We start from the raw sequence: 23,421 nt of genomic DNA, 5'->3' as shown, positions 1-23,421 counted from the left end.
AAAGACACCCTAAATAGCTGCGGCATGTTGGCAGCCGCTGCGCCAGAGCAGAGTGAACCTGCTCTCTGCCGGCAAACAAGCAGCAGCTGTGCAAGCAGGTGTCCGATGGTCGAGGCGTTCAGGTGAGGTCAGTGCTCCAAGGTGGGAAACTTGCTGCGGACAGGTGTGCCTTTAATGGTATTATAGAGGAGGAAGCAGCGTTGTGTGAACTACAGGAAGGGGAAAGGAGATGAGGCAGGCATTGCAATGGCAACACGAGACGCCCACAATATTGCCTTTTCAAAGCCAGTCCAGCAGTTTCATCAAAGTTGCACACTGGGCCTGCTGCCTGCAAGACGCAGCCGCTTTAATTTGGATGAAGATCTCCCCTCACGGCTGGGTTTTTACATCACTGGAATTTAATATTACATACTCAACATTAGCGGGATGTAGATTTTTTTAAATCTCGACTGCTTCATTTGATTTTCCTTTTGTGAAGTGTGTCAGAGGCAGGGCATTAGAAGAACTGAGAGCATACTGCAAACAAGCTATTGGCAGGCAGAGCAAAGTCAAAACATTTAGCTGGAGAGACAATAGTGGTCAACTGAACAGTAAACAACAAAGAATTAAAAAGAAACCGTGGGCCCAGAATTCAGCTGGGGGAACGAGGCAACAAATCAGAAGTAGAACAGTCAGGGTGGAAAAAAAGGATTGATAAAAGAAAGAGGCTTTAGAAGCCGGACATAACAAATAATGGTGTTTTAGAACTCAAGAGACGGATGACGGATGAATAAATACCAGCCTGTGAAGAAAAAGCTTAACGGTCTAGACCTAGAAACACAAAAGCACAAATCGACAGTGCAAACAGAAACCAAAATCAGCGAAAATTATTTCAGGTTTGATCTATTAGCTACTCAGCTTTAACAGTGTTCTTTCCCTTAATTATTCATAATTACTCAATTCTTTAGCAGCAGCCTGCTGGTGTTTGTAACCTAGCCCAGTCTGGTGACCGACTTCTGGGATGCCTGAAGTCAAATTCATTAACTTACTACATCCGGATTTTCATGATGAGCAGTAACCATCCAAGGCCAGCTTTCCACGGTGCTCTTTACCTCCTGAGGAAGATAAATAACCAACCTTATTTTAAGAGAATTGTTGAAAAACTGCACCAGGTAGGTCTCTGACTGGTGGAATTCCCTGTTACCCACAAACTTCAATCAGTGGTTTTGCCTCTAAAGTATCCTCCCCTTTTGTTATGAAAAGAAAATTCACAATTGTTTTTGTCTTGTTTACCTGCACAGAGAAAACATCCTGGTTTCCCCCTGGTGATTCTTTCTTTAATGGGTGAGAAAAGAGGAAAAAAAAGAGTATTTGCCTCTTGATTTCATGATTTTAAATGATTTATAAGAATGATGGGTCTTCCCTCTCAACTAATAGTTTGCACAGTCCTGTGTCTTTGTTTTCCTTTATTCTATTTCCCCCTTGGTTCAAACAGTTATTTGATCATTATCTGCTGACTTGAACTGATTCAAGGCTAAACAAAAAACTCCTTCTCAAGTATATTATGGGAAATTCAATCAGAGACAGAAAGAAGTGGATCTTAATTTTTACAAGTCGATTAGACTGTCCTTCAAACTCCAGATTTATGGATTCTCTGATTGCTCTTGTTCAACATGGCTGACAGCCACAATGGCAGTGTGTACATCTGTGGAGAAATCAGCATCAGGAGTTCAGGTAAGGGAAGTGGGATTGGATCTATAAAAAACTGTAGCAGGAAAGGCTCAGATCCTGAGCTTGATCTGAACCTGCAGTTACACTCCATGTCCATCTCAGGAGTTATTGTTGTATGTCACAGTACACAATGACATACGAGTATCAAACTCTGCTCTTGCATGTGAAAGAGCTCCTCCCCTTCATTGTGTTACCCCGTATCACTGGTATCAGCTGAAGGTCCTCCTGCTGTATAACCAAAAAGATGTGACAGCTGTTATTTATGACTGCAGCTTCCTGCCAGGTAACTGTATCCTCGTGGACTGCAGCGTTACACATACTGTAGCTGTTGTTATCCATGAAGGATCATGCTGTTTGAAGCAATGCACTAGTTTGTCTCAACTGCTCTTTACCTGAAGTGCATCAGTTAGTTGGGGGCCTCCAATTGGCTTCTACCAGATTTGGAATAGAAAGATGGATCATGTGACTGTCTTGGAAAATTTGGAAATCGGAGACTTTCAGGAAGTTGTAGCTATCAGTAGGGACTGGACGATGAAGTTTGTTGAAGCTGCTCTCTCAATCTGAACTCATCTACTCTCAGATGGAAGATAAAACTCTTGGCAGGGAGAATGTCCATCAGGTTTCCAGGTCCAGGATAAATATTTTTTGTCTTCGTAATAACACACCTTATCAGATTAATTGACCTGTTTTCTTCACAATACATAGGAAATTCAAACAAAGCCCATACCAATGAATGAAAAACATGACAATCAGCACTTGCTGAGCTCAAGTCTTGGCACAGATTTTGATGAAAGTTAATTTTGATCTTTGGAAATTAAAAAGAGGAGAAAGGGGGAAAAAAAAAAGTCAGATCGATAAATCAGGAACATAAATGCAGTAGCTTAAAGCTCCAAAAACGTAATGTTCAGCAAACTCAGAATCCCTTTTGGAAATTAAGCATACAACACCAAGAATCTAGAAGTGCTAACACATTAGTATCAACTTTAAAAAACCAAGGGTTTGTATTTATGCATGTATGTATTTTATTTACAAAGGCTAGTGAAAGGAAAGAAAACTACCTAAAGCATTGGATAGTTACATTTTTTTCCAATCTTTAGCACCCAAGAAGTTCTTGAATAAAAACATAAATAAAATACAATTTTATTTTCAGCGTATAATTGGGGACCTAATGTTTCTTACTCCAACACTTGAGGGAGGAGCAGAGGTTGTCTCTAAAAGAAGGGCGCAGGTATTCTGAAAAGTGATAATCACACACATTACTAAATTTAATTGATTTGCCCTTTCCCGTTCATCCTCCTCTCATAACTGTTGCCTTGAATTTTGACCGCTAAAAACATGTCCTAGGTCCCAGCACATTCAATCTTTTGCCCTAATTCTACCTGTAATCGGTTCGTCCAGGAGTCCTTGGGCAAAAATGGACATTTGAAACAAATTTAATGATATTTTTTGCCAGTGTTTCTGAGAGCTTGTACTCATTAGAATGAGATAAATTGGACAGACAGATGAACTGAAACCATTTTGCATACAGCCATGGTTTTCACCAGTGGAGTCATTAGTCACATCGGAAGTTCCAATGTTCGTATTTCACTGAAACTTCATCATTCAGTCTGTCGCTCTGGGCCAGGACCCTGAGGCAGTCACACCATCTGCCCCAGCAGACGCTCTTTTTATGATGAGAGCATCTATTGAAAGTAAATTCAACATAATTCAGGGACTGCAAGGCTAATAACCTGCCATAGATTTGCTGGGACATTGATTTCAGTAAAAGAAAAGATCAATTGTGGAAATGACCCTTGAACAGCTTCAGTGTCAGTAAGGACTGTGACCGGGAAGCATCTGTGTGTCAGTGTCTTCTGAGTCTTGTCAGAACACTGTAAATCAAGCAAAATTGTGGGCCTATTGTAGCCAGATCCTTGTCACCTGTGTGTGTGTGTGTGTGTGTGTGTGTGTGTGTGTGTGTGTGTGTGTGTGTGTGTGTGTGTGTGTGTGTGCGTGTGTGCGTGTGCGCGTGTGCGTGCGTGCGTGCGTGCGTGCGTGCGTGCGTGCGTGCGTGCGTGCGTGCGTGCGTGCGTGCGTGCGTGCGTGCGTGCGTGCGTGCGTGTGTGTGGTGGGAGGGAATCATGCGCTTTATGTATAGCAATTTGATGTTGGTTTTTTTTTTCCTTTTTACCGATTTTATAATATAATCTATCTCTAACAACATTTTCATTTTAGTTTGAGCTTACCTTTGCCAGCCTGGGCTTTGCAGGTGATGATGCTGTGCCTCAGGCAAACTATCGGAAATAGTCATCTCTTTGTCTGGATACATTTTTGATCACAACTACTGTAGAGGTGAACATAAAATATTAAAATGTAGTGAAGGTACGTGACACGTGAGAAGGTGAGGATGCCAAAAAGGCCTGTGTGCTTACAATGTATATGTGTGCATTTGCAATTAATGAATCTGCAGTGTTTTTTGGTTTGTATGCATATTTTATGCGTCATATTAATTATACAATATAACATATAGGGGCCATCTAATGTGTGTGTGAACCACCAAGTCACAAGGGTCATGACTTTTTATTCTAGAGTGCACAGCCTGTCCAACCCGCTCTTCAATTCTGGTGCAACTGAATGTATTTTCAAGATCACTATTTCCCCTAGTTGGTATTTTGTCATGGGTTTATCAAGAGGATTACCATTGGACTGGGAATATCCAGCTGTAGAAGGGATAGATGCACGCATTTCAGTTTTGTCCGAAGAAAACAGAAGCGAGGTCAGGCTAGGCAAGCCCCCTTTTGGATAGGCTTTGTGCTTGAGAGACTTAAACAATGATGTGATGACATTTTGATGTACTGAGTCGTCTGGTGAGTGCCTCTTTTACTCCAAAGTTTTACGATATTTTTATGCTCTGCATAAATTTTCAAAGAGCATTAGCCCAAAACTGTAATGTCACTCAAAGCACACATACATATTACAAAAAATTCTCGTATTCTTTAGCTCTCCCAGTGCAGCAGGGAAAAAAAACAAACACAGTGTCACTCTTTAGATAGGATTATATTATCTTGAAAAACAAAGAAAAACATTTTCTTTGCTGTGTTCACTAGCACGGGGATGAGGACGACACTGTCAAGTATTCTAAGCTTAGCAGACAGCTGAATGTAGATCCAGTGCTTTGAGTATTTTCAAGGAGCACTACCTCTAAATTCTCCATTTTATTAGGCCATTTAGAGATTGTGATAGTAACTCTATGCACTTCGAGTTTTTGATTACATCTGTTGAAGTGGAAGTGAGTTGAATTAATGTCTCTCTGTCTGATCATATGTCTCTCCCATGTTAGGCCGGCCTTTCTTCATCCATTTGACACAATCCCTCTTTCTGTCTTTCTTAGGTGTTTGGCCCACTGATAAAGCCCCAGAAAGAAGTAGGACACAGAAGAAAGGAAGGCCATGAAGGCAAGCCAAGGCCGGGAGGAGGGTTGGCTCCTGCCTGTCTTGTTCTTGTTGCTGATGATTATGGTGTCGCCCAGCCAGAACCAAGCCTGTCCTCATCGTTGTGAGTGCATCGCAAAGCTCAAGGCTGTGTCGTGCCAAGGTAAACGCCTGTCCGCGTTGCCGGAGGGCATCCCGCTGGACACCAAGATCCTTGATCTAAGTGGGAACAAACTGCGCTGGGTCGAACATGGTGATCTGCTTCCGTATCCTCGCCTCGAAAAGCTAGACCTGAGTGAGAACATGATTAGTGTCCTGGAACCGAATGCTTTTTCCAGTCTCCAAAACCTGCAGTCACTTTCACTGAGGGCTAACCAGCTGAAACTGGTCCCTATGGGGGCTTTTTCACGTCTCACCAATCTAACGTCGCTGGACCTTAGTGGGAATAAGATTGTAATTCTTTTGGACTTCACTTTCCAAGACCTGAAAAATCTAAGGAACCTGGAGGTGGGAGACAACGACCTGGTTTATATCTCTAATAAGGCATTTTTGGGTCTTGTGGGATTGAAGGAGCTGATCATTGAGAGGTGCAACCTGACCTCTGTGTCCAGCCAGTCTTTGTCTTACCTTCATAACTTGGTGACTTTGCGACTTCGGTATCTCAGCATCTCTGCCTTAGAGGACCAGAACTTCCGGAAGCTGGGGAACCTCCGAGGGCTAGAGATTGATCACTGGCCATTTTTGGAGTACATTTCGCCTCACAGTCTGCAGGGGCTTAATTTATCTTGGCTCTCCATTACCCACACCAACATCACCTCTGTGCCCACCTCAGCTCTACGGAGTCTGGCTTATCTCACCAACCTCAACCTCTCCTACAATCCTATATCTGTCTTAGAGTCCTGGGCTCTACGGGATCTTGTCAGGCTGAAGGAGCTGCATCTGGTCAATGCCAACCTATTGATGGTGCAGCCATATGCGCTGGGTGGTCTTAGGCAAATTCGGCTTCTCAACCTTTCCACTAACAGCCTTGTAACACTGGAAGAGGGGGCTTTTCAGTCTGTCAATACTCTGGAAACGCTGCGTTTGGATGGGAACCCTCTGGCTTGTGATTGTCGCTTGCTCTGGATACTCCAACGCAGGAAGACTCTCAACTTTGATGGTGCCTCCCCGGTATGCATGACTCCTGTTGAGGTGCAGGGACGGGCTCTCAATGCTTTCTCGGACTCGGCTCTCTTCGAGCATTTCACTTGCCAGAAGCCTAAAATCCGTAACAGGAAGCTGCAGCAAATATCTGCCCGCGAAGGTCAGGTGGTGTCATTCATTTGCAGAGCAGAGGGTGAGCCAACACCAGTGATATTCTGGATCTCTCCTCAGCGCCGCCGCATTACCACAAAGAGCAGCGGCCGCCTAACTGTATTACCGGAAGGTACGCTAGAAATACGGTACGCCCAGGTCACAGATACTGGAACCTACATTTGCATTGCCAGTAATGCTGGTGGAAATGACACTTATTTTGCCACGCTCACAGTTAGTGGGCTGCCGTTAGATGCTGCCCTCATGGCCAACCGTACTTACTATGCTGGAGACCTTAATGACACAAACCTGAATGACACCAGAGTCTTCTTGAAATTTACACTTGACCTCAAAACTATCCTCATATCAACAGCGATGGGCTGCATCATGTTCCTAGGAGTTGTGCTCTTCTGTTTCATCCTGCTATTTGTGTGGAGTCGTGGTAGAGGACAGCACAAAAACAATTTTTCAGTGGAATACTCTTTCAGAAAAGTCGATGGACCTGCTGCCAGTGGAGGACAGGGAGGGGCACGTAAATTTAACATGAAAATGATCTGATTTTACAGATCATTTTGTATACATTTGTATGGCTAATTTATTGACTGTTGATGGGAAACTGACTGTGTCTCGAAGGATTCTGGAGGTAAAGAAAAACACTGATACAGCTGCAGCACATGGGAAGCTGTTGCTGGTTAGGTGCCTTGCTCAAGGGCACATGTTGAGGGATTCAAAGCCCACCTATTTAATCACAAGGTCTCCGTTCCTACCTATACTGTAATTCTTACCCAAATGTGATTTTCTGAAACATCAAAATCAAAGAAACAAGTCACAGAAATTAATTTTTGTGCTTGCAAGATATATATGTACACAACATTACATTTAATCAGTTGTTTTTTCATTGAAAAACAAGCTTATGAATGGGAGACGAAATGTATTTTCTACTGCTCATTAAAAAAATGATTTTTTCTTAAGATGTCTCAAAATTGTGGATACACTGTTAAAAAAACAGGAAACAAAAGCACTTCCTCCCACTGGTCTGAAAGCTCTACAAAGCTCTTGCCAACTCCCCTTCATCACTTCAAGAAAAGCTGTTCCCTTTGTCTTTTGAACACTTTGCCTGTGCTTCATCTGAGCAGATGTAAGCTCTTTATCCCCAATCTGAAGAATAAATTTTAACAGGGTAGTGCTCCATGAATCCCATGGACTCGCCAAAATATATTTGACTAGCTCTTGTTATGTACTGCCTATTTAAACACATTTGCAGTCAAACTTTGCTTGAGAGTATATTTCTGTTGAGTACCTTAAAAACCAAAAGACCACTCTCTGCACCACTGCCAGGCTGACACGAAAAAACATTATCTCATACTAATGTTAATGCAAAGCTGTGAGAGAGTTCCTTCAAATCGACCGCATCGAGAGTTGCCCAGAGCAGCAAGAATTACGTGGACATGGGTCATATGTAAATAAAGTTGTGTATACCACTAAAAGGGGAAAAATTGGGACCTCCATGTCCTGATGCTATAGTTGGAATGCAGTTTGTTTCTGATTCATTGTTGAAGAGTGATTCTTTTCATCTAAAAATACGAGATGTTAAAGATGAATGCATGTACAGTTTCTGCGTCTTACTTTGAATGACATGTAGTATTTGTAAAATGAACTCACCACAAAGGTAGGAAACACAATGTAGAAGATGTATCATATATTTTGTAATTGTTGACATTTTACTTCTTGTTGTTTATAGAATTGCTGAGTGATCTGGGTTTACCTTTGTACTGTATTATTACTCTTTTTCAAATCACCACAATCCAGTCCAGATATAAACAAAACTTTTTCAGTATCACTAAATCATGTCATCTGATAGATATTGCACTGAGACATGTCCACTCTCCAAGCGCTCAGCAAATCACAAAGAACGTTTCCATCAGGTTGCAGTTCACTCGCCTATTTTTGGCTGTAAGTGACAAGGAGGCAGCCGGGCTGACCAGCAGGGGAAGGAAGTAAGTAGGCTCTCATCAGGACCCCAATGCGTTCAGGACATGCTGGGCCAAATGCTAATGTGTTAAAAGACCTTGCAGGCTGCAGCAAAGGTCATAATGGAAAGGAGAAACAAAACTTTGGTATTGCATCAGAAAGAGCTGACAATTTTTGCTACGTTTAACGTAATGTCCCATTCTGTCTGTTCTTCTGCATGTATATTGTCCTGAGCCATTTTCAATGTTTGTTTTTTTTTGCCATCGCAAATAATTAAGCTTTCTGAATGTAAACTTCAGATGTCAGCTAGACACCTGCATTACATTTTGTACTCGTAGAAAACAATTCTATTGACCATTTGAATTCAAGTCTGAATCACCTATTCAGCATTTTGCTGTGACTAACAGGATTTGTGAATTTGCCTGTTTGAGCAACGCTGCTTGGATAATGATTTCATATTATGAGAAAACAATGGTTTATATTTGCTCTTAGACATTTCTGTGGAGGTTCTCAGTCATCCAGGTCATGGTGAATTCTTGTCAAAATCTTCTTGTCGTGGCAACTGGACTTTATTTTCTTTGCTTGAAGATGTTTCACCCCTCATTAGAGTGGATTCTTCAGTTCTTTGCTCTTGGGGAAGTTCTCTTTTGTCAGAATGTGTGTCTTAATATTTATGTGGCATCAGTCCTACTTTCAAGCGACTTGAAATGGTCATTTGATAGAGATCAATATGTTTTTTTTCATTTTAACCATTTCTGGGAGAAAAGACAGGACACCTGTAATACTTGCTGTCCAGTCAAATACTTAACGCTACTCTGCTGCCATCTGCTGGCTATAAATGATAATGACTTAAACATAATTGCAAGAGCAACACTTGATTTATTACTGAAAGCAGACCGTATCTTAAGATTTTTATTCTTCTTTCAACGATAAAACTTAGGTGTAGATTACAGGAGGAACAATTACTGAGTCACTGTCTCAGATCTGCAAAACAAACTGAGGCAAGTTATGTGCCCACCTATACACAATTCTTTTCAAACGCAGTAGAGACATCATTTATGTTAACATTAGGCCTGAGTTTCATGGACTAGTTTGACAGCACCATTAAGTTCCCTCTCCATTTTAGAGATGCACATAGTTGTAATTTAAATATTACCTTTGCTGACTTCAAGCTGTAAATATCAAATCCACTGTGTTTTGAAATTGTGCAACTGTTTTTGTATAGCATTGTTTTATAGAGAGAAAAGCAGCACACTATTTATAAAGCATGCTATATTAACTGCTATGATGTCTTGTCCACTATCACATTTTTTTATCGCAGTCATTTGGTTTTTCAATGCCAGTCATCGGTGTAAAGAGTCGACACTGTACTTTTGACCCTGTCACTGTGAAAATGTTTAGTTTAATTTTACTTGAAAATAGCTTTTTCCATGGATTTAATCTGGTTTTATTCAGTTGAGTCATATCGATTAATGTGCTATCGCTACTCAATGAACTGTCATAATTCCCTTTTCAGTGGATTATACAGTAAGCCTAGTTAATGTACTGTATGAGAAGGGTTATTGTTCATTTAATATGCATTAAACAAAATACAAATGACAAAAATAAAATACTTTTGAGCATATAAAAAAGTCTCGGGCTCACATTTTCTTACATGTTAGGCTTCCTGGTCTCAACTTTTTCGTGATTTTCCTGTAACAGCTAAATCACATCTACTTTTATGTAAAGGTTCATGTAGGAAGTTAAAATCAAAAGAATGTTCAAGTCCTGTGACATTTTCATGTTGTATTAGATTCTTATATACTTGTGATCAGAACATTCCGAGATCATAAATCATTTTTTTAACATGCAAAATCATGTATTCATTACGCAGACTGTAAAATAAAGGTTCAAGTGATATTTTTATCAGGTTTTTCAGATCAACAGATCAACTGAGTCACTGAGCAGTTCTTCAAGTCCATGGACTCAAACTCTGCTTCTCACTTTGTGAGTATAAAATGTTACTCCCCTCCAAAATCTGTATTTTAAAGTAGGCAGAAATACTGGAAAAAGTTATTGCGTTCTAAATTGTCCAGCCCTCAGTTGTAGTTCTCACAGCTGCCAAACTACTGTAAATACACGACTGGATCTCATCATCACTTACAGTAATATTTTGCTGTCTTGAGCTGGTTTATGTGGCAGTTCTTACATTTCTGGAATATTTGTTGAAGAGTATAAATGCTGAGAGGACGTTTAAAAGTGCTTGAGATGTGATCCTGTAGGTTTGTGAACATCCAGTGTGTACAGGGAAGCACAAAATCAGATGACTTGGCTGTCCTTTGTTAATTGAGTCCTTGTTGGATGTGGCCTCTTTGGATACTTTTAAAATCGTGTTTCTGTTGATGACATAATGGAATGTTGTTGTGAAACAAAAAGTTGAGTCTCTTTTTCTCATCAAAATTATACCAATTAAAAGAACAGCTGGTGAATTTCTCCCTTTTCTAGCCATGAGGATTTTTTTATCGGTGGCATTTACAAACTAATTAGGGTTGAAATTAGTTGGCCTTAAAATGTCATTTCATTTAGCATTTGGATTCCCATTGTGGAGCCATAAAAACATTTCTTTGAGAAACTTCTCAAAATTCAATGCCACAGAAACCTGAAACCTAGAAAATGTTCTAAACAAAGACAATATGTGATCATAACCCTGTTTAGATTATAGATATTACTGCTCATATTCATATCTTTCTCAGTATCAAGTTGCTGCTTTGAGAAATATAAGGCAATAAAGACTTGCCAACAATAAAAATATTACATAACACATTATATTGGAGCTCATGCAGGCATCCAGTTCCACTGCATAATCCACTTACATCAACAGGGGAACACAAGCCTTGTTCAGTGGACTCGGTGAAATTCTGAGGATTTCTGGTTATTGTTCCTCCAGGTAAGTGTTCATTTACTGGTGAAACGCCAAGAGGATCCGTATTTTGACCTTAATCTTTTACTGATACAGTTGCAGCCATATTTTTTTTGGAACTACAAAGAAATTCTCTTCATTTCAATCTGGCTAACCTAAATAATAAGCCCCACATAGCAGCTGGCACTTTGAACTAAACAAAAATGTATTATAGCCATTTCAGTGATGTTGAAGTTTCTGCAAGAAAATAAAAGGAAACAAATTATTTGAAATAATGTAATTATTCCTTTTATATGTATTCAAAACAACATTATCTTAATCCCATACCAGATGGTAAGATACAGATGACTACTAGCAATACAACTAATTGATTGATTAAAGGGGATGCTTGAGTCCTTTTCTTTCCTTTTCATTGTCTTTTTTTTCTTTTCACCTGTGATATGATGTTTGAACTAACAGTTCAGAGTTAAACAGCAATATCCCTGATAACTGAAGACTCGTGGCACAGAAACTGGGGGATTTAAACTTTACATGATGCACCTACATTTGCAGAGAACTAGCCTGTAATATTTAAGCTCAGTTTGCTTCAGAGGAAGAAAGAAATAGATAACTGGGTAAGTTTTGTATTTCAAGTGCACAGAATTATATGATCAAATAACTTAATTCATTTTCTGGGGTGAATATTCTGCAAGAGTGACAATCAGCTTCTTCCTCTGTGGGAATACTTTGGGGGATGCAGCATTACACTTCACAATCTCAATTTTTGAAGTTGTACCTTACTGTGTGGCGACCCCTGAAGGGAAAAGCCGAAAGAAGAAGATTGTCAAGCCTACTGCCATCCTTTTCAATATGAAATAATATTCAGATTAACTGTTTGTGGGAAAAGCAATAACGTATAATGCTTTGTTTCAACAAAATTCTCATAATAATTTTTGTGGTTTACCAAGATTAAATATTCCCTGGACATTTTTTTAGTGTAGTTATTTAGCATAGCCCACTTGGGATTAGAAATCCAATCATTTTAGACTTTAAACAGAACTGCAAGGTATGATGCAAATGGACCGGACAATACAGCTAACCCTTTGTTGGTCATTGTGGTTAGGGTTCAAATGCTGAAAATATAAGAAACAACAAAAATAACTTGAAATAAATTACCTTTTCCATAAACTCCGCCGTTCTGTCAGAAATTCTTGAATTCGTCTCACTGTAATTACTGCCTTCAGATTTGCATCACTAAGAATTTTAAAACATGCAAAGCCTCATTAATGCATTGGAGTAAGTCTGTTGAAAATAATAATTTTGTCTGCTGTTAAGTTTTTGTCAAAACAGATCAAATGGCACTTGTGACAATTAGAGTAATACTAATTTGCCTGACTTTCTAATGTATCCTTCCAACTAGTCCTCCAATGATATAAACAAGTGGATTTTATGACTATCTTATGTTCACCGAAGTGATGTTTAAAGTGAGATATAATCAAAGTTTGGCTAGTGACACAAAAAGGGGATTATAGAAATAATGATGATTCTTCTCTAATGATCAAGTCAGACAGCCAGGCAGGGTCAACAATTTAACTTTTTTTTTTTAATAGCTTTATTGCAAATTTTAAATCCTCTAACATTAATTTGTTTGTTTTTTATAAGAGCAATTCATGTTTATTGTTTGCTTACAGGTACTTCTTTGATTATTTTCTTAATTTCTTGTCTGAGAGATGCCTTCAGAATTCAAATTTGACTCCATGTTTGACAACAACAGTGAATCAGCTCGAAATCCTGAGGAAGCACTGGAAAATCATGGAGGCTGGAGCCTTTTGGTTATAGAAACCACATGCAGGTATGCAAACACAGAGCCAGGTGTATCATGGCGAGTTGGCCCACAGGACTAGAATGTTTTCACACCGGGTGTTTTTCTGCAGGTGCTGATTTGGGCTTCTGACGGCTTAGAGGTCCAACTAGAGCCATGGGGATGCAATTAGCTGATCTGGTAAGCGCCGGAGTGACCCAAGGTGGGTCTTCGTGGCCACCAGCTCAGCACTGGACCTTGTCTTTACTGCTGTAAGGAACACCCAAAAAAATTCTTTATGACCTCTTGTCTACCTTGATGTTCTTGCATCGTTTGTCCTTGTAGAGGACATCCTACCTGTCTGCTGGCATGAAGTTCCTCACATGCAAATCTTCTCTTTTCTTCATCTCTTTTGCAATTCTACTTTTTCTATTTATAAAGTATGGGTTTCTAGACAACCCAGACAAAGCAATGACAGAGGCGCTCTGGCACTCCAGGGCACACAAAAGCCGCACAAAAAGCCCCAGAGACAGCTTCTCTCCCAAAGCCATCGCCACACTCCACCACAACAAATAAATCCCCACATAACTTGCCACACCACCAGCTATGGACTCATTTTTTTCCCCATCATTATTCTAGTGCAATAACTCCCAGTGTATTATTTTTATTTATTTCTACATAATTACTGCAAGTACAATATGCTTCAAGAGCAATCTATTTGGCTTGCCTATAAGAGCATTTTGTTTAAGAAGCATATTTTCACCTTATCTCATTTCATTGCTTATTATATTGTATAGCACACTGGTGTGTATTTCCTTGCTTTTTGTCTATACCAAAAGGAGTAGCATACCAATCATATTGTGTCCTGCAATGACAATAAAAGCTATTCTGATTCTCTCAGAAACTCCATGATCAAGAAACACAAACAACCTGAAATTGAGAATGGTAAATAACAGTCAAAGTCAGCTTTATTTTCAATTTCTCCACATGTACTGGACATATAGAGAAAACGGAAAGATGTTTCTCACTATCCCACGGTGATATGAAATTACCGACATAATTTTATTGAAGTGCATATTCACAGTAATGTGCACAATAGACATGAAACAATAAACATTGAATCATAGAGTATAAAGTTCACGCACATACAATCTGATGGTACCGAGGTGAAAGGATCACGGTGATTTAACAGCATAAAAATGAAATGTTTTTGAATTTGGAGAAGTTTGTTTCATTTTAGTCATAATTCCCCCCAAGCTATGTTTAATATCAGGCATTTTCTTTTACCTGTGCTTCCAAATATCCAGAGAAGCATCACATAGTAATTTATCAACTATCTCATCAGAAGGCACTAACATCGCTGGAATGAAAACATTGACAGGATTGACGGCTGATCATTATACTCAAATATACTAATTTTGCATACTATGAATATTGAAGCTGTTGTGTTTGCAACGGGACATCAGACAGTGCCTCATATTTGCCGGTTCATCTCATGCTGAATATATGAGCTGCAAAATAACCCGTCTCTCAATATCTCACATGAGTAACTGAGGCATTAATTATTTTGCAAACCACAATTTCACAGTCTATTACCTAAAACGTTATCCTGAAGTATCCTGTTGAGTTGTTGTTTTTTTTTTCTTTTTCACCGCCTCACTCCCCTAGAGAGGTATCTTGGCGTATTATCTGACCCCGCAGTCAAATGATGACAAACCACAGAAAATCAGAGACAAATATTTTGCCATTTTCCCATTCTGTGGTCATGAGGAAGCACATCAGCTTAAAAATATTCAGGTCTTTGCCCAGGTATATTGTAGACTATGATAATGTGTCTACCAGTGAGCTGCATCATCTTGATCGGGATCACATCGAGAATATATAAACTACACAGAAACACCACCATTGAGATTGGACCAAGGACCTTATTAGTGCAAGGTGGCAGTGCAAACAACTGTTTCTCTGTTGTGCCAGTTAATTTATACATTTACTGTATTTTTAGTCTCCAAGAAGACAAACTCTAAAGAGAGAGGATGACCAGAAAAATATAGTAGTTCCATCCATGTAGGATAAAGAGGTATAAAAAACATAAAGCAAAGCATAACAAAGCATAAAAACTGAAACACAACAACATAAATAATCAGCAACATACATCTAATAAATGAAATTATCGAAATTTAACAGATCAAATCTATCTCTGCCCGAGCCTGTCCATCTGTCTTTTTTCAGCCGTTCACTTCATGGATCACCACAGCTTATCGCCTGCCTCCATCTAACCAAGGGTTGAAGGGCCAAACCAATGATAACATGAACGGAATAAATGTTTTTTCATTAATGTTCTGATTAATGTAGGCCAAACAGGGACACCCACAGGACCACATGTAACCCCCAGGATGTAAAATTCCCAGGTCTGATCTAACTCTATCCTCTGCATCCACTTCTGACGCCAACCAACTTCATGTCCTATTTCATTCTAACCATCAATCTCTTCTAGGCCTCCTGCTTAGTAGTTCCAAACTCAACATCCTTCTACCCAGATATTCACCTGTTCTCCTATGAATATTTCATAACCAACTAAGTCTGACTTAATCTCAAAACGTTTAACATGTGTGGTCCATTTGATTGATTGATACATTCCTTATCTAATCCATCCTTGTCACTCCCAAAGAGATGCTCAAGATTTTCATTTCTGTTACCTCCAGCACTGCCTCCAGACTTTTCCTAATGCTACTGTCTCTTAATGCTGCATTGCTGTCTTTCATACATCGTGGATCTCGCAAGCATCTTCTACAACATTCCTTTAGTTTGGGCTGATTGTTGGGATCCCGGGTTAAGAGCCTGTGTGCAGTTCCTTTCACCTCTCAAACAGCAGAATGATAAAGTACCTGAAATCCTGTCCTAACTCTCCACCTGGTCTCCTGGACCACAAAGTATATCCACCCTCCGCCTCTGCATCATGTCAGCCATCTCTCTAGCTTCTCCTGTCATTCTCCCAACAGCCAAAGTCCAGTTTCTCAGTCCTAGACACCTTTCCTCTCCTCTCTGTCTGTGGACACGCCTCCCTCCTCTCCTTCTTCAGCCCACTTTCCGCAGATACCCTGTAGGTCATCAGCATGGCTGGCAGTCATTATTGACCAAGGACTCGACTGCTGGGGTATGAAAGTTGTAAATTTGATCTGAAACCTGACACATCCTTCTGCCTTGAACTGGTCTTAAGATCACAACACCTTACATATATTTATTTATTTATTCATCATTGCTCCTTTTTTGTGGTTTATAATTCATTAAAACTCTCATTAAATTTAAATGTGAGCACAAACCTGAGGTCTTACCTTCAACAAATAAATGCTCAAATATTCACTGGTCCAAAGGTGCGAGTGAATTCAAACAGGGATTTTTTTCACTCTTTGTTGATTTGATATGTCATTATACAACTTATAACAACTCTCCTTTGAAAAGGTGTCATATACTTAGTGTTTTCTGACTAGAGGGCAGTCACATTATTTTATCACACTCATGCCCCCTCTTCCTTTCCGAAACTAAAGTTAATTTACGTTTTTTTTTAAGTCTAACTGCCCACATCTGCCTTTAACTCAGGTGTGATCTTGATCATAACAGAGGTTATGCTGTTGACTTGCCTCCTTGGCGCTCTCCTTTGAATCAGACTGCCACTGACAGCATGTGTTCTAAATTTGCACTGTGACATATATTCCACAACCTGCAGTATAGTAATAATGATCTACATTTTACAAAAAATACAATTCATAATTGTAATTCTTATCAAATAATTGGCAGCTGCAATAATTGCAAATTTTGATATATTTTTTTTTATTACTCCATGAACAGTTTTCAATAACTGAACAATCCATTTATATAATTAATGAATGTGTGTGGTTGTGTGTGTGTGTGAGAGTGGGGGGGGGGGGTATTCAAAAATAGCTGAAAGGCACCAGTAATTTATTAATGTATTTATTGCTCTGTTATCCTGCTGCTTTCAAAAAATAATACGCCCAGACTGGAATCATAACTGTTATGCTGCTGTGACAAAGGATTTTATCCTATGGAGATCAATATAGTTTATCTTATCTTATCTTATCTTATCTTATCTTATCTTATCTTATCTTATCTTATCTTATCTTATCTTATCTTATTGTATTTCTGTTATTCTATTCTAGTCACCCCTTTTATTTGTCATCTAAGATCTACAGCCTGTCTCTTTGTCATAGCTTCCTCTGCTGGATCTTTTGAGGAAATGCAGCCTGGCATGTTACCACTGCGGTTTCAAAATGTGTCCGTTACTTTTAATCCATGAATGACTGCAATACATTTTGATTTGATTCAATTTAATTTATCTTAAACATTTAAATACAAATATAGGTATGAATAAAAAAAAAATCAAGAATATGAAATCTGAGCCGTTTCATCACAACTTGCTGAGCCTTTAATTGGACTGCCATTCCAGGAAATTGCTTCTATTTCATATTTAAATTATTGCGAATTTACTTTGAATAAAAAAAAAAATCAATCATGCATAGAAGAAGCACCTGAAATTGATTTTATATTTAATGGCAAACACTTAGGAAATCATCTTAGATTAGCTTGTTCCTTATGGGAAAATGCTTTTGCCCTCCCATCCACAGCCAACTTTAGCAAGTATATTTAGCAAAGCCTTAAAAAGAGGAATTTAGACCAAATTCCCGGTTGTACGGCCTGTGGATCAAATAGGGGACAGATTCAACATGTTAGATCAGGGGATTTGATAGATTTAATTCCTTCAACATTTAGTTCTTAATTAAATCACACAGGGAGGATGGAGGCAAAAAACTGACCTTTCCAGTAACCCAAGACTTTGAGTTTTTAATAATTCAGATCTTGACAATCATCATTTCCAACAGCCTGTATAACCTGCATAGTGTCATATGTGTGTGTTCTCTTAAACACGGGCAAATAGATAATTATAGATAATTCTTTATATAATACTTTTCCAATTTCCATTGTATTTCTAAATAGATAATCAATTCACAAAAAAAAAATGACATTGTCATGTCATATTTGTCCCCTATCCCATTATGATTCTTAAATAATTAATTTGCTGTGTATCAAATATTTGTTCTCCCCACAACCTCATTACTTGCCTAGTTTAAATGATAAAAGAATAATAAATGAATGAATAAAATTAAATTACTTTTATACTTTTTTCGTGTATTTATGTGTATATACACATAAATACATATTTATCCAACCTAGGATAAATATTTTAGGTGTGTTGTACATTTTTTCATAATGCAGATTGGCTGTGATCATCAATGTCTGTCAAGCCATATTTTTAAATTGAGCTCAAGTAACCCTTTGTACCTAAATCAATTGATGCTATATTCATTTTTCCCAGGTAAACATAGTCAAAGCTCGGCTCAGAGCACATTGATGTGTCTCACTGACCTGTGGGATGAGGAGGAATCGCTCAGATGGAGTGGTAGTTTTACTGCGTTAAATAATCCTATCAGTAGCACAACATGTCATGTCAGGAATTTACTTTTACATGCCGGTGACTCGGGGGAAACAGTCATGTGAAAAGCAGAAATCTGCCACAAAAGAATGTGGTTACATCAAACCCCCAGGTGCTGCAGCATAAAGTGAGCTTTGAGCCCACTGTCCTACTTACCGTGATTGCAGTCTCACAGATTTCCCATGCAAAAGTTAATATCCTTTACCTAATAAAGTAATAGCCTTTTTATGGGTGGTAAAGGAGCAGAATATTGTCAGATATTTCAGGTTGTAAAAGCGATTAAATAAATAATGTTGGGAAGTCATCTGATAGTGAACCCCTCCAGCCTCTGTACATGATAAAGCACACTGAATGACTGAATGAAAATACAAGTAGAAATTAAAATTGAACACTGAATGATCCAAAGTTGTGTTTTTTAGTTTTTGTTTTTTTTTTAAAAAAGGGATGTAATAATTGGTTGGTTAGATTGGTTTTGTTGTTCATGTTGACATAATAATATAAAATATTTCTAAAAACAATCAATTATACAACAAATAATAATAATAATAATTGTTATTATTATTGCTTCTATTATAACTGTTATTTGTTATTCTTCATGAAACTTTAATTAGTAGTGATTATAATATTTGTTGATTATGTTTTTCTCATTGTATTATCATCATCATCGTCATCATCATCACCGCTGTGATGTATTTAGAAACAGACTTGTATCATTTTTTAAAAATCTATGCATAATTTGGAATATACTAAAAGTGATGAGCAACCAATAGTGGCCTCATATTATTCACATTGGTTCTTACATTTCTTAAGAATCAGTGATACTATTTAGGGTTCCTTTCATGCTATTGTAAACCTAATGGCAGTTTTTTTTTCTAGATTTCATAATAGAATTGCTTCAACCTGGTAGCAGTAAAGTAGTAAAAGTATAGTAAAGTGTACATGAAAAACAACGACAAAAAAATCCCACTTGCACACTTAACTACCTACCCCTAATTAATCTTAGTCATTTTCAATGTGCCTTGTGCCCTGTTCCCTCTGCTCATTGCAATGAGGCCATGTGTAGATGTGAAAACACAACCAATTATTTCTTATACTTAAAGGTCACTATTAACCATACAGCAGTAATATATGTGAGTACGAGTACCTTTTTTTAATGCTGTCATACACTGATAATAAAAACTTTGAGTCTAAGCAGGAAAGCTAGAACTTTTAGAGGAAAGATTTTGCTTTGAAGATTTATTTTATCATGTTGTATTGACAGTGTTCCTGTGATACATGCAGGTCACAGGTATAAACACATACATACATACATTTACAAATAAATAAGAATAAGCTGCATCCATCCATAAACTTTTGCAGCAGAGGAATGTCCTCATTTGACAAAGATGTGTATGGTAATGATGAAGAGGTCTAGATGAGTCAATGCAATCAGCTTTAAGGACTCGACACACAGATTTGACACGCTTATAACTGAATTATTTATTCATGTAAATAAACCCTTCACCCACAATTAGTCATGAGAATGAGAATGAGAACAACTTTATTTATCCCGAAGGAAATTGTTGTCATCAGTCAATCACAGGGCCGATCACTAAGACATACAACCTTTCACTCTCATGTTCACTCTTTTGGACTGCTTAGAGTCTTCAGTTCATGTTTCTGGGGAGATCATGCACACTTCACATAGAACAGCCTCAGCGGGAATCAAAACAGGAAGCTGTTTGCCCCAAAGGAGGTGTGCAATCCATAGTTATATTTTATATGATTTGCTTGATTCACTACTTGCATTTCTGACTCTATTATGTCCAAAGGCCTTTTTGATGTCCAAGGTTTGCCCAAGTAAGACTGAAGCTGTGGAAGCTCATCTGTTTAAACCACTGAACTTTTTCTTTTAATGTAACATCATGCAAGGTGAGCAATATAATTAATTTTCTAATACCACTTGTAAAATGGCACTGGCATTGTACGGAATCTCTAAAAAGCTCATTAGAAGTCATTAGTTGCTTTTCAAACCCAGAGATTATTCTTGTCACTTGCCTGTAGATTACCTGACCTTGACATGGAAGCTGTGAGTTGTGCAGTGAGCCTTGTCATTAACTTTAAAACAAACAACAATCAATCAGAAGTGCATGTTTTCAGAAGGCGTGGTGTCTTCTGGTTTTATGTTTTCTCTGCCTTTTATTTCTGTAAGATCTTCGCAATATTTTTTGGACATTAAATCCCTTGCCTTAGAATCTATACAGCGGCAAAGGGCAAACAAGCCATGGTAGAAGACCCTTGGCATCTTTGGCCCTGTTCTCACCCACTTCTAGGTTTCACAAATCCTATAAATCCGGATATAGAATTAATATTATCTTATAATAATATTTTGTGCCAATGCATCCACAGAATGCCACTGACTGCCATACAATTGAAGACATCTTGTCTGAGCAACTAAACCACACTGAATAATGTTACTAAAGTGGGAAAAATTAAGCTCACTCCTGTTTTTGAGAGAGATTTCAGTGATGTGCACTAAGTGAGGGGGGTGTCCAGATCAGGAGATGGATATGTCCTTGGTTCTGTTGAAAATGACAGCAGTTCTCTGACTCACTAGAACCACAGAGGCTTCATGTTGAGCCTGCAGCAATCCAGTTAGTCTTTAGCCAAGTCTTTAGAACTTAATGACTGTGTTTACTCTTGATTATCTGAGCAGCAGGTTTAAACCTCGATGCACAAGCAGTATTTATGAACGGAAGCGCATCCATGTAAATGTCAATCAATTTCTAAGTCAACTTTCCCACAGTATTGTAATGTATTTTGAGTTTTTAATTTTGAGTCTGCTTCATCTTTGTACGCATATATATATACATATGCATACATATATATATATATATATTTATGAATCATATTAACTATGCTGACGTAAGACACACACTTATATATTTATTTTTTCACTATTGGTTGTTTTTCACTTGGTGGTGGCACCCACATCCTGGTTGCATTCTGCATCGTATTTCTCTGGTTATTTCTTCCTATCATTGTATTATTCATTTAGGTCAAGTCTGTGATATTCATATGAACAATATCAAGATTAGGAGGATTCCACCTCTTGATAATTGTATGTTGAATGTAACACATTTGCAAAAAATTCAGAGAAGCTCGGCAAATGTTTCTCATTTCACAAAATCTTTGCAGCATTTTTTCTGCGACCCTTTTCTTATTTTTGGCTTCACATCACTATGAAATAACATCAGACCACTGAGATGTGCAAGATTATCCCCAAATTAAATCATTTCAAATGCACGGGATGGTTTGGGCAGGATTTTCACAAAACGAGGCACAACAGGCATTATGTTGAAGGAGCAGGCTTTGTCCATGAGCCAATGCATGTTTTGAGCAATAAAGTGAGTAATACTGCTTATGGAGAATCAGTGCACATTTTAACTGTAATTACAACAACAAAAATGAATCGATGGATTTGGTCCCTGTGACATTTGTTGGCAGTAAGAAAACGGTTTAATATATCTGGCCATAAATTTCAGGCTTCTTGCCATGTTGGCAAGGGCTCACTTGTTTTACAAGCGCATTACTTTCATATTTAATATATAATATTACATTTTGGCACTGTAACCGCTGCACCTTGCATATTATGATCTACAATAGAATAGAAGCTCACAGTGGCATGCAAGATGTTACATATGGAAATGAAGGCCGTAGTCATTGTTTCCTCTACCAATGGGAAAAAAGCCAGGTTTAGTACTGCTGAATTTCAGCTGCAGAGGACAGACAAGAAGAAAAGAGGCTTTGCAGCCACAATAAAAGCTTTAATAACAGTCACAACACAATTCATTTTCTTTTCAGGACTGCACTGTGGAATTTTACACATTAATCTAAAACATTTAACCCCTTTCTGACAGGTTTCAATACACCCACACAGTTGACAAACTGAAATCACTAAATAACTCATCGTTGGGGGGAGGTTTATTTGTTTTTCTTTTTATTGTTTTACCCATTGTCTTTTTCATGTAAAACTGTGTCACGTTTGTTATGTAACCCACCCACACTCCTCCCACAATCTCTCACTTCCAATTAAACTAGCCATATTCTACTTTCAAACAGCAGTCCCTGGTGCACTCAGAATCCAGATGTCTTTGGCATCTGTGGTCATTTTGATGGCCTGATTTCTGTTTTTTTACACACAATGTGTGGAAAATTGAGTCTGACACTGAGCATGGAATCGTCTCCTTGCCGTGGAGTGGAGTGGGGCTTCGGAGAGATGTCTAATCAAGACACTGAGATATAAAAGAGCAATCTGGACTTTTTCACAAAGGTATTGCAAATTCTTTGGAATATTGACTATCTATTTTGATTGTGGATCAAATTCAAGCAAAACATCCCAAACATATGCCACGATGGTCCATTCAGTTTGCAATTTTTTTTTGTTTTTGCCAAGTTTGTATGAAGTGATACACTTAAATTAGACTTTACAATGGCTTCTCATTATCTTAAGTAATCCTTCTTTTGTTTGTCCAGACAAAATTGGCAAAGTGTTTCAAAATTTATCTTAAAATCATTGCACATGTAAACTGGTAAAATCTCAGAGAGCAAGTTGTACCAGATTTTCAATTTTTGAGCTTTGGTGGTGCTATGACCAAAGCACAACATTGTAACCTTTTTCTGATTTGCTTACGCAGTTGCCTATAAAGTGCAATGAATAATGTCAAAAGATTGAGGATTAGTTTATATGAATCATGCATCTAATCCCCCCCTCTAGCAGGTGCAGATAAAAAAACAAGCTAATAGTTAATTAGTACGACAGGAAACAACATAATTTTTGTTTGCCTCTAATGGAAAGTCAAGTACTTTGACT

The 23,421-nt window shown here is 38.3% G+C and overlaps 1 protein-coding gene across 1 annotated transcript in view; it reads left to right on the top strand.

The window, feature by feature from the left end:
• The window catches only part of lingo3a (leucine rich repeat and Ig domain containing 3a), a 37,245-nt gene extending 27,230 nt beyond the window's left edge, over window positions 1-10,015 (top strand). The window contains exon 2 of the mRNA XM_086162193.1: window positions 5,081-10,015. Within this exon, the coding sequence (XP_086018319.1) occupies window positions 5,139-6,971 (1,833 nt within the window). The 5' untranslated portion in view covers window positions 5,081-5,138 and the 3' untranslated portion in view covers window positions 6,972-10,015. The remainder of the gene's footprint in view (window positions 1-5,080) is intronic.
• Window positions 10,016-23,421: the final 13,406 nt, after the last annotated feature.

Source organism: Fistularia commersonii, chromosome 16, assembly GCF_037954325.1.
Source record: "Fistularia commersonii isolate RoL2024-O1a breed Wild chromosome 16, RoL_Fcom_v1.0, whole genome shotgun sequence".
Taxonomy (NCBI): Eukaryota; Metazoa; Chordata; class Actinopteri; order Syngnathiformes; family Fistulariidae; genus Fistularia; species Fistularia commersonii.
Note: the sequence above shows the minus strand (reverse complement) of the source record. Positions and strands in the feature narration are given on the sequence as shown.